The sequence below is a fragment of the Protopterus annectens genome, chromosome 7.part0, assembly GCF_019279795.1.
Source record: "Protopterus annectens isolate FY-2018-M chromosome 7.part0, PAN1.0, whole genome shotgun sequence".
NCBI classification, from domain to species: domain Eukaryota; kingdom Metazoa; phylum Chordata; order Ceratodontiformes; family Protopteridae; genus Protopterus; species Protopterus annectens.
This window is the reverse complement of record NC_056739.1, coordinates 1,850,864,019-1,850,880,468: the sequence shown is the minus strand read 5'-3', so window position 1 is coordinate 1,850,880,468 and position 16,450 is coordinate 1,850,864,019. Positions and strand designations below refer to the sequence as shown.

At 38.4% G+C, this 16,450-nt stretch overlaps 1 protein-coding gene across 1 annotated transcript in view; it reads left to right on the top strand.

Moving 5' to 3' along the window:
• Positions 1–16,450, top strand: part of LOC122807249 (protein FAM169B-like) — a 446,649-nt gene that overhangs the window by 329,765 nt on the left and 100,434 nt on the right. Inside the window, exons 5-6 of the mRNA XM_044078338.1 lie at positions 2,767–2,949; positions 7,576–7,704. Of these exons, the coding sequence (XP_043934273.1) occupies positions 2,767–2,949; positions 7,576–7,704 (312 nt within the window). The remainder of the gene's footprint in view (positions 1–2,766; positions 2,950–7,575; positions 7,705–16,450) is intronic.

The window sequence follows — 16,450 nt, the reverse complement described above, 5'->3', positions numbered from 1 at the left end:
TGTCCCTGGAGCATGTGACCTTGTCCCATTTGACTTGTGGATGTTCAGCATTTCCATTAAGTTTGGATCTGAGATTGCTCTGTAGGCCAAGCACAAGTCTCTTCTAATTAGTCTGTACACTACTGAGTACAATGACAGTCACATTAGTCTGTCACTGTTTGACATCTGCTGGAATCCCTAAATTGTTTTGGTTAGAAATCTCTGAGGTGTGAATCTGCTGCAAGTGCCTGGTAATGTAATACCAATGGGAACATTGTACTCAATTATTGGCCTGATGAGGGTCGAGTACAGAGGAGTTATGACCTCTTTCACTCTTGAGACAATGCCCTTGCTAATAAGGTATGTGACATAGAATGCCTTCTTTATCACAGTAGACACATGGTGGTCAAAGTTTAGGCTATGGTCAACTTGCATTCCCAAATCTGTCACTACTGAATTGTTACTTAGAGTATTATTATTATTTATTATTTATATAATAGTCTGCAGGGATATCGTTTTTACCAAAGGGGGTGATAATGCATTTTTTAGCAATCAGTTTGAGTCCATGGCTTAAGCACCAATCATTTGTTTGTGTAAGTCCTTCTTGAAGTATATTGACATCATTTGGAGACTCAATAGTTGCACCTAATTTGCAGTTGTCAGCAAACTTAGTCAGCCACAGCCCATCTGTTTTGGCCTGAACTTTTGAAAGGTATGTTCCAAATAATAGGGGCACCAGCACTTACCCCTGTGGATCCCCACTGCCAATAGGTCTGCTGGTTGAGGTAAAGTCCCCAACTTTGACTGAGTGTGATCTGTCAGTGAGCCAGTTAACAACCCACTTGACAGCATATGGGCTGATATTCAACTGGGAGAGTTTATCAATGATGCCCAAATGTGGGATTGTGTTGAAGGCCTTGGCTAAGTCAAGGTAGGCTGTCCGTACAGATTTGCTTTCATATTTGACTGTGGTGACATTTTTGAAGAAGTCCACCAGGTTTAAGAGGCATGACCTGCCTTTGACAAAGTTTTCGGTTCAGATTTGGAGATCACCTTTATCCTTGTTTATAAGGTCCATGATGATTCATTCTATGGCCTTACAGATTAGGCTGGTTAACTTATGGGTCTGTAGTTCCCAGGGTCTGTTGCTGTACTCCGTGTAGGAAGGGGATGACTGTTGCTGTTTTCCATTCAGCAGGGACAAAACTGGTACTCAGGCTGTGGTTGAAGACAGTACCCAATGCAGTTGCTAACTCATATTTTAGACCATTTAAAATACAACCTGGGATGTCATTTGGTCCCATAGAGGCTGTGCTTTTGGCCTTGGAGAGAACTTTAATGACTTAATGACTTGCCCTTTGGAGATGCAAGGTTGGGGAGATGTAGAGGGGGACGGGGAGGGGGGGGTGAAATTTTTGCCAAATTTGTCAGCAAACAGATTATTTATTTTTGCTGGATGAGTGTGTGTGATGCCATCCACAGCTAGGTCAGCATGTGTCTGGGTCCTACTTTTTAGGTTACAGATATAGCTAAATAATGCCTTTTAGTTATCCTTAGCTATGGTTGCTAAATTTGTTTTCAAAGTTGCCTTTAGAGGATTTTACAAGTTGTCTTATTTGTTTGTTCAAGCAGAGGAGGGTGTTCTTCCAGTGCTGGGACCTCTCTTTTTTTATTCTTAGACAGCAACTTCTTCCTGTTGTTGTATAACTTATTAATGCTAGATGTCCACCGGGGAGGCTTTTTTTCTTGAAGATCGTATTTTGATCCTATCAGATACAGCTTTGTCAATACATTTATATAAATGTTTATATAGGGCATTTGTGCATACCTTAGTATAGGGCTGGCCAGGCCTTACTGCACAGTGGCAGCAGGCAATGCTGTTTCACAGGAAATTTGTGAATCTTGACCAAGTCTTTGCATGTATTTCATTTAATTTTCACAACTACCTGGTACAGTCTTACTGCTTATGTTTTTTTTTCTTTAAGATCTAATTGCAAGAAGTTACGTATTTGTTTCTGACTTGGGTACTAGGAATAACTATTTGTTATCAGCACTACAATGTGCAATAATAAATGTGGGATTTGTTAGATCTTGGTTTAAAGATGAAAACTGCCTTTTCTAAGAGCATTCACTTTTAACTTAACATACAGTGATCTCCAAGTTCGTATATTTAAGTTAGTGGGGTGTGGAGTCACAGTCCCCATGTTTGGGAGTACTGAAATGCTATAAGAATGAGACAGCATGTTGCAATTGCAACTGTTTCATTGTAAGATGAATGCTTAATGGTTATACTGTAGAAGAACTGTACAGACATACACAAATATTGATTTATATACTGCTAGATATTGATTTATATACTGCTAGAAATGAGACAGACATTACTTTTGAGTCCACAAAACTAGTACAGGAGTATGCACAGGAAATATGATACTGGCATGGGTCTTTCAAAAAAAAATTTTGACAGTACTGCTGTCAGGCATCTTTTAAGTTTAAATTCTCTTGGAAGAGTGGCCTCAAAATACTTTTATTTGCGTAATAGAAAATGAAATCACTGCAGATATCTGACAGCTGTGTGAACATTGGCTCTAGATAATTGTCACTGCTAATATGACACCCCAACCCCATGAGCAAAGATGGAGAAACGTGGTGATGGATGGATAGTTGGATGCTTCAGCTGTATGGCATTTCTTTAATGTACTGCAAACATTGCTTTTTTTTTCAGTTTTGCCTTTTTATAGATTAATGATCAAGTCAGTAAAAACAGACATTGTGTACATTTCCATCTAGGTAGCCTGTGTGACAACTGCACCTGCCAGTGTTATCAGATCTCTGTGCTGGATACAATATTTGTTAGAAAAAAGCACCGAAGAAAAGGTTTTGGAATAAGGATGTTGCAAGACTTTTGTCACACATTTGCTGCTGAAGAAGAGCTAGGAATCAGTAGTCCTATCTCTCCAGTAATGTATCAAGGTAAGCCGACTTTATGTTTAGAGCAGCATTCACTGTGCAGTTTCAGTAGCAAATTTAAATGTACATTTTGTGCATTTTAAGTATCAAGTAGAACTGGTTGTAGTGTGTAGTCAGAAGAAAAATAAGTTAAAACCTGTGACAAGCACCTTGTATTTTGCCTTTTCAACAAAATTTTGAAGTATTAGATCTATGTCCTGCAATGTTATGAAATATTACTGCAGTCAGATACCCATAAGGCCTGCATTCCATTTAGAGTTGCTTTAATATCTGTATTGCATTTTGTGTAACAGCTCATTTTCACACTTTTTTGTATGCTGTTCTTCAGTTATTGATCTCTAAAACAGTACATTTTAACACCAAGGTTGATCCACCATATGTGCACTTTTCTTCCCAACCAGAATTTTCATCACCTGTATTCATGCCTGTGAATGCATACACTGTTTTGATTCCAGGGTTCCATAGAATCTTAGTTGGCGAGTGAGGCATTCGTGTTACTAACATTGCTGACAGCATCCTTCTGTGCTCAGTGCAGACATTGCTTCACTGGTGCATTAGCTCTAAAATAATTTCTTCTGCTTTGCAGCTGTGCTTCTCAACTGTTGTTTTCTCTACAACTTTCGGTCAAACCTAAATAAGAATTTGTATTGTGACTGTGGTGGCCAAGAGCCATTTTTTTTAAACTGCTTTATCTTTCAACAACTTTATTTTTAAGAAAAAATGCTAAAAGGGAGCTAGTTAAAAATGACAAAATTAACTATTTAACTAATAAATAAATAAATAAAAATAAAAAGGATAAAAGTGTAAAAATCAGCAAAGATAAGTTATAAAAGGAAACTACAAAAGTTCTGATAAAAATGCAAATACTTCAGCTCCAAATCTAATTCAGGAGAGGGTTATTAACATTCAAATGTAGTTCAAAAAACTGTAATACAGTGTCATTTAAAAAATGCTCGCTTGCCTCCATGACATAGAGAGAACTAGCCTTGACTACTGCTGAGGCTACCAGGGTTTGATTAATGGGCCTGGCAGTGGAGGAGCCAGGCAGGGAGGGGGAGGAGTGCAGGGGTGCAGGCTTCTCATCTTTCTGAGCGGGGAGAGGATTGCATGCTCTCAGGGGAATTGGGAAGGTGTAATTTCCCTGGTGGAAACTGAAGAAACCACCTCCCATGTTTCAAGTATAGGAGTAGGCTGCATGAAGGAAATGTGGATATGAGAGGACAGTCTTCAAAGTTGGCCCATTTCATGTCACCTACTCTGCACCTTGCCAAATACATGCTGCGTCTAGGGCATAACAAGAAGCTGGAACCACTCTTTATTGTTGCCAACATGATGCCTCACCTTCATCAGTATCCACATTGGCATTCCCTGTGACCATAATTGACACAGAAGCCAGGACAGTGGATGAGCTGCACTGTGACATCTAATTTGACTACTGCATTTTGGCAACTTTCCTTTGACTGTGAGGTGTTTATAAGGGAATATTTTCAGCTGTAACCTATTGAGATATTTGCTGTTGATTGAGTCCAATGTCTAGCTTGACTTTCAGAACTGTGTACTGTTCCCCCATGACTGGGCTAATGTCACCTTACCTCATTTGTCTTCATTACCTGGTATGTAGGTGACATTTACCTTTGCTATCCTTGCTGCTTTCTTTCTCCCAGTCAAGATAGAGACACGCCTACTATCAGGCACTACTGGTTTACCTTGTCCCAGTGATGCAGAGTGTGATATACAGAATTCATGTCTTCCTTAAGGAAACCTGAACAAGAAGTGGAGGAGGCAGTGTTAGTGGTGAGAGATGGGAAGGAAGTATGTAGGTACCCAACCCTGCTCCTCATGATCACATCATAGTAGAGAGGAAAAAGGGAAGGGAAACAAGACTGTAGCAGTGAGCACATTCAAAATGTCTATAGTAATGGTACATTGCCCACAAAGCTATACTTTGTTCTTTGTGGATCTGTGTTGCAGTCATAAGCTGTAGGAAAGATTCCTCAAGCTTGTCCATTCCAGGTGGGGTGGTTTGCTCACTGCTCAGAAGAGATCTGAAGGGTGGCATTTAGCATACCAGAAGAAAAATCCAACACTTGCATTTAATATGACATCTAGCCTGTAGTGTTTTGAGAAGGTGTAAACCAAGGACTAGGAGACTGCTTCTAGAATGTCCTGGACACAAACCTGTTTCAGCAAATCATTGGTAATGACAGTAACCATGTTAAGTGGGATATTACTTTTTCCTACAAGCTCTTACTGTAGGTTTTATAGCAAAAGTTAATGCAATGTGACAGTGATAACCACTTAGAAATAGATTGCTTTGTCACTGGCAGTCTATCATCTGTCAATGTCTCTTTTACTGTAGCCTCTGTCTTTCTGTTATTAACATAACATATGCTTTTAATAAGAACCTTTTATATATTGTATTTCTGTTTTTAATGAATTGCATGACATCACAGAGAAACATCAATTTGATTGGATGTGCCTTGATTTAAATTTATTGTCTTGATGTATGTTTGAATGAGTCTGAAGAAGCGATTAGTTGTTGAATCGTGAAAGCGCTTACTCTTGTTTTTTCACTAAAGCTCTATTTTCTTGGAACCTGGAACTTGGGAGTTTATTCAGCCATGGTCAGCTTGTTTTATTTTTGTTACTGCTTTGAGGTGTAAACCAAGCATTTATCCAGTCTTTGGACATTTTTCCTTCTAGGTATTCACCTAGGACGGTTGAGGACAACATGAAACTGTCCATCTACAGTAAATTATGAAATGGGAGGATATCTGGCAGGAGTTGCTACAGAAAAAGCACACAGCCAGTCAAGTATTTTTATGAGTACTACCTCATACAACAGATCTTTCCTTCCTCCCTTCATTAATTAATTAATTCATTCATTCATTCATTCACCCATTCATCCATAGATTCTTGATCATCTTAATCTCTGGGAAAAATATCAAGCTGCACATCAGAAAAAGGACATGAAGAGTGCCACTTGCTTTATGTGCTAGATTGCTGTAACAAAAGTAGCAAAGTTGCATTTGTCTTGCTTTGGGTTGGCAGCCAAGTTTATAATAGCTGGTGAAGGTGTCAATAGCTGCTCAAGTTGCTACTCCTCAGGAATCTGCCACTATAATGTTCCTGAAGAAGTCTGCAGAGGTAGCAACACCTCTGGTAGGGTGAGATGTAATTTTTTTAGCAGTCATAATAAAAAACACAGGTGAATAACTGGTTAGAAATTATCTGTTTACCTTCTGGAATATCCAGCTTATTTGGAAAAAAAGGAAACAAAAAAGAAAGATAGTGCTTATCCATATTTTCACTGAGTTTGCTCTAAGACATATATACCCAAAGGAGTCCCTGAAAATCTTTGCAGTGAATGAACTAGTGTCAAGGGCAAACTGGAGGGGTGAAGGGTTACATGCACTTAGTGCTTTATATCTGGACATGTGTTGGAACTGGTATGTAGAATCTTCCATTTTTTTTTGGTAAAATTTTGATGGTGGAGAAGATGAGCCTAACCAAGGATTCATCAAGAAGGGGCTTTTTGTATATCAACTGCTGTTATATGAACTTATCTGTTATTTTCTTCTGTAAATCTGAAACTGATGCAATTTGTTTTATATATTCCTGCATTTCTTATTTTGTAGCCTACATTAACTCACTATATCACCACAAATAAGTATTGATGCCATTTCTGTCATTGTAAATAGACAGCTGTATCCCATTTTATTATTCTTTCTGGCAGTGCAGCTTTCTTTGTAAATGCACAGTTAGTTATCTGAGTCATGCAAATACTCAACAAGTACACTTTAGTACATGAGCAGTACTTACAGGATGCAAGACGTGCACGCACACACACACACACACACACACACACACACACACACACACACACACACACACACACACACACACACACACACTCATGTGCCTACACACATGCATGTGTATACACATATGCTCACAAAAAGATGTGCTGTTGTAACATCAATAATACCTGCAAGGAGATTCACTCCTTCATGGTCCTGTGATACTCTCAAGGTTTGTACCTGGGATTAGGTGTGGCCAGTCTGCAGTAAATCCCACCATAATTCCATCCATTCTGGGTATTGTTGCTATAGTAAAAGCTTTTGATAAGCTAACTAATCATTTATTCCTTCCTGTCCTTTGTGCTAGAAGGATTGTAACATCCCATAGGACATCTCTTATCTGGGTGCTGCTATTTTACATATGTAATCTATGTCATGGAATCTTTCACTGTTTGGTAAAAATTATGTTCAGTCTTCTATCTAAAGTAGATAAATGAACTGTTTGTATAAAAAAAAAGATAAAGCAGAGCTGTATTATGCAGCAGTAATTCTGAATGTAAATGTTTCTGAATAATATGGGCATGCAAGATTTTAATTATTTAGCTTTTTGAGCACTTAATCTCCTCTCATCACTAGACTGCCCTTCTCTTTATATGAATCCCTGTTTTATGTCATGTGTGACAGAATCTTTTCACTTTTCATTTATCACAACACTGCAGTCAGCACCTTTGTTTTTAAAATGAAACTGTATTTTATAAAAATTCTTGTTCACATGGACATAAACTGTACAATATTTTTTAATACTATTTTATGATGGTATTGTTTTCAGTTTGTAGTAAATTCTTGCAGTGCCATCCTGAGATGCAGAATATTTTATGGGAAGTCGAAGCACCAGGAGACTGGAGTCAACGGAACAGCATTTGGTTACAGATTCAGCTGGAGCATGCTTTGCCCGTTTGTGAGTTACTTTTTCGCACATTTTAGTGTTAAATGTTCTGCTTTGCATTTTCCTTCTCTGCACGTGAGCATCCCTCTTGTACAGCAGCACTTCACACCATCCACAAAGGTCATACAGGGTTGCAAAGTCTGCTTGTGGGCCATATATAAACAAATTGTTAGGTTATATACTTTGTATACAGAAAATGCATGCAGTTTTGAGGGTAGATCATAAATAAGATATGTTTCAGTGAATATAGCCTTTACAAGGAATTAGTCTTATTTCATATTGACCTATACCATTGCAAATACTAGGCATATTGTATTTTAAAAATCTTGTTGTTTAGAACTACTAGTGATATCCCACCACAGCAAGATCACTTCAGGTATTGTAGAAAGTAATTCAACCATGCAAACAAAGCAAAGTGCTATTCTTATAGTCACACTCTAATTAAAAAAAGAAATGCTGAAGATGTATGAGTATCTGTGTTCTGCACACAGATGGCACCTCCATGAGCCAAGGTCATCTCCCCATAGTGTACATTGTGTGCAGTGTAGGTATGGCACATTTCTTCCATCCCCAGAGTGATTTCCTTTTTGTTCTAACAAAGCCAGTAGGTCTGCAATCACACTGTATAATTTTCTGTATCATTGGAAACCTAGCTGATGTACCCACACTAACAGCTCCACTTTAAACAATGTCAAGGTTGAATGGGAGCTGACACATCCCTTGACACATCAATCATCATCCGAGCAGTAAACTTACATCTGTACTCTGCATACATTCAATTGTAGAATTCATTTGGTAGTCATCAGTAGAAAAGCATACAGGGGTGTTTCAGTTACTGGTTAAAACTGCGGTCACTATTGGGTGATGGTTTGTCAGAGTGATAGAGTTTAATGAGTAGTGTATTGAATGTTTAGAGTGAGAGCAGATTCTGATTTTTCAATTTAATGCTAAAGCAGGACATTAAGATTGTAGTTAGACATTTTGGGGATCATTATTCTGAACAATACCTATGCATACATGCACATGTACTCTTCTTATAGTCAGTTACAAAAGTACTTTTATAGCTGATTATAGAAGAAGGACACTAAGGAAGGACATTGAGAATTCTTGTGTTTATTTTAAGGTTCATTGTTCCAAGACTCACAACTTGGAGGAAAATGTTCCAATGTAGAATGTTTATGAAAAAAAATGCAAAGAAAAGTGGATATCTGCAGAGGGAGGGGCTTAAATAACCCCAAGATAGTGTTTTTTAAAACATTCAACAGACAAGAGATTCACTTCTATGCAGTATAAATATTTCAGAAGGTCACTGAGTTCACTGAGCAAAGTGTTGTAGAACTAATCAGACATAGATTAAGCAGTGAACAGTGCTGCCATATTGAATCCGCGGTGGTGGTGCTGCGGTAGCGTTGTCGCCTCACAGCATAGACGTTGTCCCGTTCGATTCTCAGTTAGAGCGCCTACTGTGGAGACATGCGTGAATGGGTGTACCTTCGTTGAAGGTTGTGCGTTAGGGCCAGCAACTCAGCATGTAAAAATCAACTTCCAATCATTAGCGGACCGGAGTTCCGCTGTGGCGACCCCTAACCGGGAAAAGCCGAAAGACACACACAGTGATGCCATATTGAGCAAAGAACAACATACCAAAAAAATGATGCACTGGTAATGAGATGGACAGCAGTAGTCTGTGGTACAGCATGAGTATCACTAAAGAAGCAAGCATAGCTGACTTGATGGACACCCCACTGAAGACGGTCTGTGCAGCCTTATTATTCTGCTGTTGTGTAGCAATGTATGGTTGCAAGTAGCTTCTCAGTGACATGCCAGTGTGGGTGTGCACACCACAGTGGCAGCCCTGTTCAGCAAATATTTAGGGAGAAAATGGAAAAGACAGAAAGGCAGTAACCATTAGGTATGATAGGTAGCAGGGCGGTTACATTTTATTTTGGGGTAGGAACCTTTTGATATATTTTACAAAAGGAGGATGTTTGGGAAATAATGAGGAATGGCAGGGGATGCTGTAGTGGAAGAAGGGCAGTTATCAAGGACATACTGACAAATATAGTACACAGACTGACACACAAAAGGTGAAAAGGAGCACACCAGGATGGGGATAGAGTGGAGTCCTGGTATGGCTGATGGCATGGTTGACTGCCATGCTGATCTTGAGGGCAACAGATCCAAGCATCACTCATTTGGTTGGCCATTGGAATAGCATGGACCAGTTGCTTCTCTGGAGGCCTGGTAACCAGAGCCTTCCTGATTGTATGACTTGATCAGTCATGCAAGAAAGTGTTTGATGTTTCCTATGCAGGCATCCAGCTGTTGATGCACTTCAGCAGTGACCAGCCACCACACCTCACACTAGAAGACCCCTTGTCCACCTTCTGGGGAGGAAACTTCACCTCAACTCCTGAGATGCAGAAGAAGAAGAAGAAGGCATCATTGATTCTTCCAAGCTATCTCCAGCAGAGGAGCCTTCAGTCCCCACCCCAGCTGAGAGGCAGATCTGGAGACCATCGCTGACCCAATGCAGATACAGTGGTTGTCAGAGACTGAGGAAAAGAGCCACCAACCCCTGCCATAAGCTGAGAGGCAGACTTGGTGACCATTGATGACCAAGTGCAGATGCAGTGGCTGGCAGTGACCAATATAGCCAGGACTACTGTACCTCCTCCACAAGTGGATCTGTAGAAGGAGAACAGACGACAGTCAGGCAGACAGTCATATAAGAGTAACACCAGTGCAGATGTGAAGTGGACAGTCCCACACCTCATGCATACTCCGCTGCTTGAAGTGGTGCTTCTGCCTTCAGAGGCAGTCAGCTATGTTCATTTGCTGCTCCCATGATTCTTGAAAGCAAATTATATACAGTTAAGTTCAATGCAACAGTTAAGATAGTAGAAGACAATGGCAGTGAAAAAATGATTACAGTCCTTTTCTGGCTTTCTCTGCTGAACAACTGCCTTCCATTAGGGAAACAGATCAGGGTGTCACCACTTCAGGTCACTGCAGAGCTGCTGACACACAAACATATATATATATATATATATATATATATATATATATATATACACATATGTGTGTGTGTGTGTGTGTGTCTGTGTGGAGTGAGACACACACACACACACACACACACACACACCCACGCGCACATAGACACATGCCTAAGTGCATGCATACACCAAATGTGTAAATTGTTCTGATATACTTTGTGTTCCTGTATTCATGAAGCTAGTGTACATTTCCAAAAATCCTGGCTACACTCCTAGTAAAATTCTTTTGACTTTGAATGAAGAGGAAACAGGTATATTTATGTTTTCAGCAAGTCTTTTTCAGTATAAATGAGTACTTTATGTATGACTGGATCAAGTTGAGCTGTGTACCTAGATGTTGTGATGGAAGGTGATCCTGTACAGATTTTCATTGTGTATGTACCAGTAGTAAGAAAACAGAATCAGAAAGTATATTAAGATTGTAGGCCTTTTAAAGTCAGCAAGGAGCAGCATTATAAAAAGGAGAGTTTAACTATTATATTAGGGGAAAGGGGAGAAAAAACTGTGTCAATTTGTAAACTTGGACAAAATGATTTTGGCAAAAGAAGGGTTAGTCAGCATGGCAGGCAAACATCATGTGTGTAAAAGAGTGGTTATTAAGGTAGTTACTGATTTTATGTTTGGTAATAATTTGGTGCATTGTAATAATAATAATAATAATATAATAATAATAATAATAATAATGGTGATGTTTTCTGATCAAAAGGCTTTTTTTCTGTCTACATAGTTCCATGTATTCATAGGTAAGTACTAGGATAGCTGCCCTCGTGGGCCATTTTAAGGCTAGCCAGTTTGCCTTTTTGTGCTCAAAATAACCTATCCCATTTGTTTAAAGATTGGCCTTACCCATTCCATGGTCAATAATTATATATTACCCCTAATGAGAATAACTGGGATCATACCACAGATTATTTGAAGTGACCCAAACGTGATAAAGCATTTAGGAGCTGCATCTGTCCATTAGTAGTACAGTGGGTAGTCCTGGGGTGTATTTTCTGTTTCAGATAATACGAAAACTGTGCAGTCCACCAACCATAAAACAAGGAAAAAAAAACAAGAACACAGTGGAATGGATAAAAAAGATTTACTGGTGCATCCAGTACCTCAGCTTATGCCTTCAAAGGAATAATAATCATATCACATGGCTTCCGTTTATACAAATTGTCAATTACAATCAATTAAACTAAATTCAATCAAGTTCAATTAAAATAAAGTGCTTAATAACAAAATAAAGTGCCTGATGACAAAATAAAGTGACTGCACATTCACAAATAGAAATATAAATTCATTGTCTTATCTAAAACAATCTTTAATGTTATATAGCATTAAAATTCACTTCCTGATTTAACCCCCTAGGATATAAAGTGCCAAAATTGATAATCAATCTAGTTTCCAAAGACATTCATTTACTAAGGAATTCCTCTCCTTGGCAAAAATGGGTTTGGCCAACAAACTAAACAAAAAACTGGTGTCAGAGTTACCATGGACATTGCAAAAATTACTTGCTACTGGGCTATACAGTCTCCTATTTCTAATGTCACCCAAGTGTTCTATAATGCATTTTTTCACCACTCTTCTGGTCTGTCCTATGTACCAAATATTTGGTGCACAGTCACACCCAGTAATATAAACCACTCCACAGGAATCGTACTGGAGCTCATCTTGGGCCCTATAAACTCTTCCATTGATATTCACCCCGTCAAGATTTCTAATCTTTTTGCAAACCTTGCATCTGCCACAAGGAAAACTGCCTCTCCGTGTACCTACTGACCATGATTTCCACATATTGAGAAGTTCTTTTAAATTCAAAAGTCTACTATATGAGAAAGTGACCCTTTCAGGAAACAAACCCCATAAGACTGTCATCATTACTGATGATTGGCCAAATTTTTGCCAAGGAGAGGAATTCCTTAGTAAATTAATGTCTTTGGAAACTAGATTGATTATCAGTTTTGGCACCTTATCCTATGGGGTTAAACAAGGAAGTGAATTTTAATGCTATATAATATTAAAGATTGTTTTAGATAAGACAATGAATTTATATTTATATTTGTGAATGTGCAGTCACTTTATTTTGTCCATCAGGCACTTTATTCTGTTATTAGGCACTTTATTTTTAATTGAACTTGATTGAATTTAGTTTAATTGATTGTAATTGAGAATTTGTATAAAAGGAAGCCATGTGGTGTGATTATTATTCCTTTGAAGGTGTAAGCTGACGTAACGAATGCACCAGTAAATCTTTTTATCCATTCCACCGTGTTCTTGTTTTTTTTTTTTTTCATATGTATTTTCTGTTTCTCATCCATAGATCTAAGTTGCTCTTAAAAATGGACAGGGATGAACTTTGTTTTATTTGGATGGGATCTGTTCCACAGCAGTGATATCCTCTACAATATATACCTGTCTCTGCAAACATTTCATTGATGCTGCAGAAGAGGTTTGGATCCCTACACCAAGTATTTCTGATGCAATGTGACTTGATAATGTGCAATAAATCCATCAGTAATGGGTCAGAGGATGCCTTGTATGCTAGACATAGGTCATCTCTTAGCAGTCTGCAGAATACTAAGTGCCGTGGTAGGGCTTTGAATCGGTCCATGTAGGACAGGTTGTTTAACCCTTGTATCCTTTTAGTTAGGTATCTCTGTGGGCATTCTGGTTGTTGCATCTAGTTGTTGTTGTTTCTGGACAGATACTTGCCAAAGAGGGCATTATATTCAATGATTAGCCTAATGAGGGCTGAGTAAAGAGGGGCGACGATGTCCCTAGGTGTAGACATAATTTATTTGTTTAGGGTCACTGTCCGCATAAGTTCTCAAATCTTGAACAAGTAGGTCAGCTATTAGGGGTGTATTGTCAATGTGGTAGTTCCATTGGGTAGATGACATCCCAAAAGATGCAGTAATGCATTTTCTGGCATTAAGGTTCAGTTCATGATTTTTGCACAAGTTGTTTATTTGAGATAAACCTTCCTGCAGAATGGCTACATCATTTGGGGATTCATTGACTGCTTCTAGCTTGCAGTCATCTAAAAATGTAATCAGTCATTCATTTGGTATTGGCTTTTATTTCAGAAAAGTAGATGCCAAACAGGAGAGGTCCCAGACCTGAACCCTGGGAGATTCCACTGGTGGCTGTTCCCTTTGTGGAGGTAACTTTCCCTGTTTTGATTATCTCCATCCTATCTGTGAGCCAGTTGGTAATACATCGGGTGACACAATGGTTTATTCACAGTTTATTTACCTCTCTACTATGCTTGAGTGGAGAATTGTGTCAAATAGCTTTGGCAAGGTCAATGTATATGGGGTGTCCCATTTTGCTTCCATCCATTGCTTTGGTTACCTTTTCAAAAAATCTACTAGGTTGAGTAAGCATGACCTGCCTTTGACAAATCCATACTGAGACGGGACCAGTGTTTGGAGGTTCGCTATGTCCTAATTGATTAATTCCATGATAAGTCTTTCCATGGCTTTGCATATGAGGCTGGTCAGACTTGTGGGTCTGTAATTGCCTAGGTCTGTAGTAGGTCCTGTCTTACGCAGGGGAATGACTGCAGCTGTTGTCCATTCACTTGGTACAGATCCTGTATGGAGGCTGAAATTGAACAGTGTTGTTAGGGGTGTGGCTAAATTGTGCTTCATGCTATTTAAGATGCATCCAGGGATATTGTCAGGACTCAGTAATGCACTTTTTTACCTTTTGGTAGCACTTTTTTAGGATTTAGTCTTGTGAGCCAATTTCAGGTATATCTAGAGGGTCAGATGGGAGGGTAAAGTTAGAGCTAAGTTTATCAACCAGTAGGTTTGCTATATCTTCAGCCTCTATGTAGGTAAAATCATTCACAATCAGCTCAGTGCATTGCTGAGAACATAAGAAAAGAATGGCCCAAACCATTAAGATAGATGTTTGAAGACTGAAGCATGTAGTGTTAAAAAACTTATTGAGATAAATCTTAACCATTTGTGAAAAATATAATGTAAAATGCCAGTTTTTCTCTTCCTCGAGTTCACTGATAATATTTAAAGACTACTCAATTAAGGGAAGGGGTTTCAGACTCTTCTTTCAAAAGAATAGCTTAGAGATCAGGAGAAAAAAATTGAAGGGTATCTCTGTGTAAAAAATTGTTCTTTGAGGACAGGAAGCATTTGCTTTCTTGATTTCTTAGCAAAATTACTGGATGAGAGGAAGGAAGGGTTGACCTATTTTTTAACACAGTTAATAGGGAAGGTTTTAATAAGTGCTTACAAAAAGGAAAAAGTACATTAGATATTCCTGGTAGACTAAATATAGTGGAAGGTTATTTCAGGAAGTTAAATGTAGGTATCAATGTATTTAGGGATGGAAGACTGAAAAACAGTCGGGAAACATTAGGCACCAAGGAGACGTAACTGTAATGTTAGCGGACTGCATAACATTTTAACAGCAGTTTAAAAGAAGAGGTCCCCAGTGAAGGTGAGTGAGGTGTTAAGTTTTACAGGCACTAGAACTATGGTAAAAACTGCAGCTGGCAGATGTTCTGAATGAGTGGTTTGAGAAGGAGGGGAGTGAGATTAATTTACATTTGATGATATCAATATTTGGACACCATTTTTAATCACTAATACAGATTATAAGCTTTTAGTTAAAATTTGCTGTTGTGTATAAGGGAAACTTATGGGGAGTGCTTAAGAGATGGAAGGTGGGGGTCAAAGTAGAAATATCAGATAATTTTTTTTTAATTAACTTATTAAGACTTCATTGACTGTATAGAAGAGGGGTTAACAGTTTGACAGTTAGAGGGGTGTACGGTGTTTAGTGTCTTTTATGTATCAATTTATTTATACGTTGATTATACAAAATACATATAATAATGTTAACCATTATGGTTCGGGAAGGATTTTAAAAGGTATGACTTATGTCCAAGGGCATGGAATGTGTTACAGAAGTTTACAAAGATAAAATACTAATTCCTATGTTCAGTGCACATTTGGGGAAGTGAGTGAATATATTGGATTTAGTCAAGATTACTCACTGTGAGCGATTTATTGTTTCTACCAAGGTATTTGTGATCATGTATGATTAATTGGCAACATAGATGCTAAAATGACATTTGCTAACACCATCTTTTTGACAAGATTTTTAATCAGATGTGTATGTCAGTGAACACATTTCACCATCCAGCACTTAGTACAGTTTTTGTAATAATGTATGTAACGGAGGTTCGACTCCCCGTCTTTGTTATGTTTTTAAATTCAGGCTGGACAATGTGTTTAGTAAGTGTGTGTCAGTGAAAAGAGAATGATGACTCGCCATTGGATTAAAAGCCCGATGAAATGATGTTGCATCAGTAAATGTTGTTTCTGCAATGATTATAAAATACATAGAATGATTTATTTATTTTGGTAAATTTGAGTGAAGCAGAACAGTGGCAGTCAGTGAACTTAGGTGAACAAGTTTTATTGCATTTTAATGTACACAAATGATATGGGTTTATGTGTTACCAATGACAAGAATGTGATCAGATGCTTTGAATGAGGATGGGAACGAACAGCTTGTGCAGTACTGTATTATTCAGGATAAAAGTAAGATTTTGGGGATGTGATGCTTTGTTGAAATTTGCAGTTTTCAGGTTAGCAAACTGAGATATTAGGAATTATATTTGTGAATGACTGTGCTGTGAGGACAGAACTAGAGAATCTTGTTGGAAGAATGAAATAGAT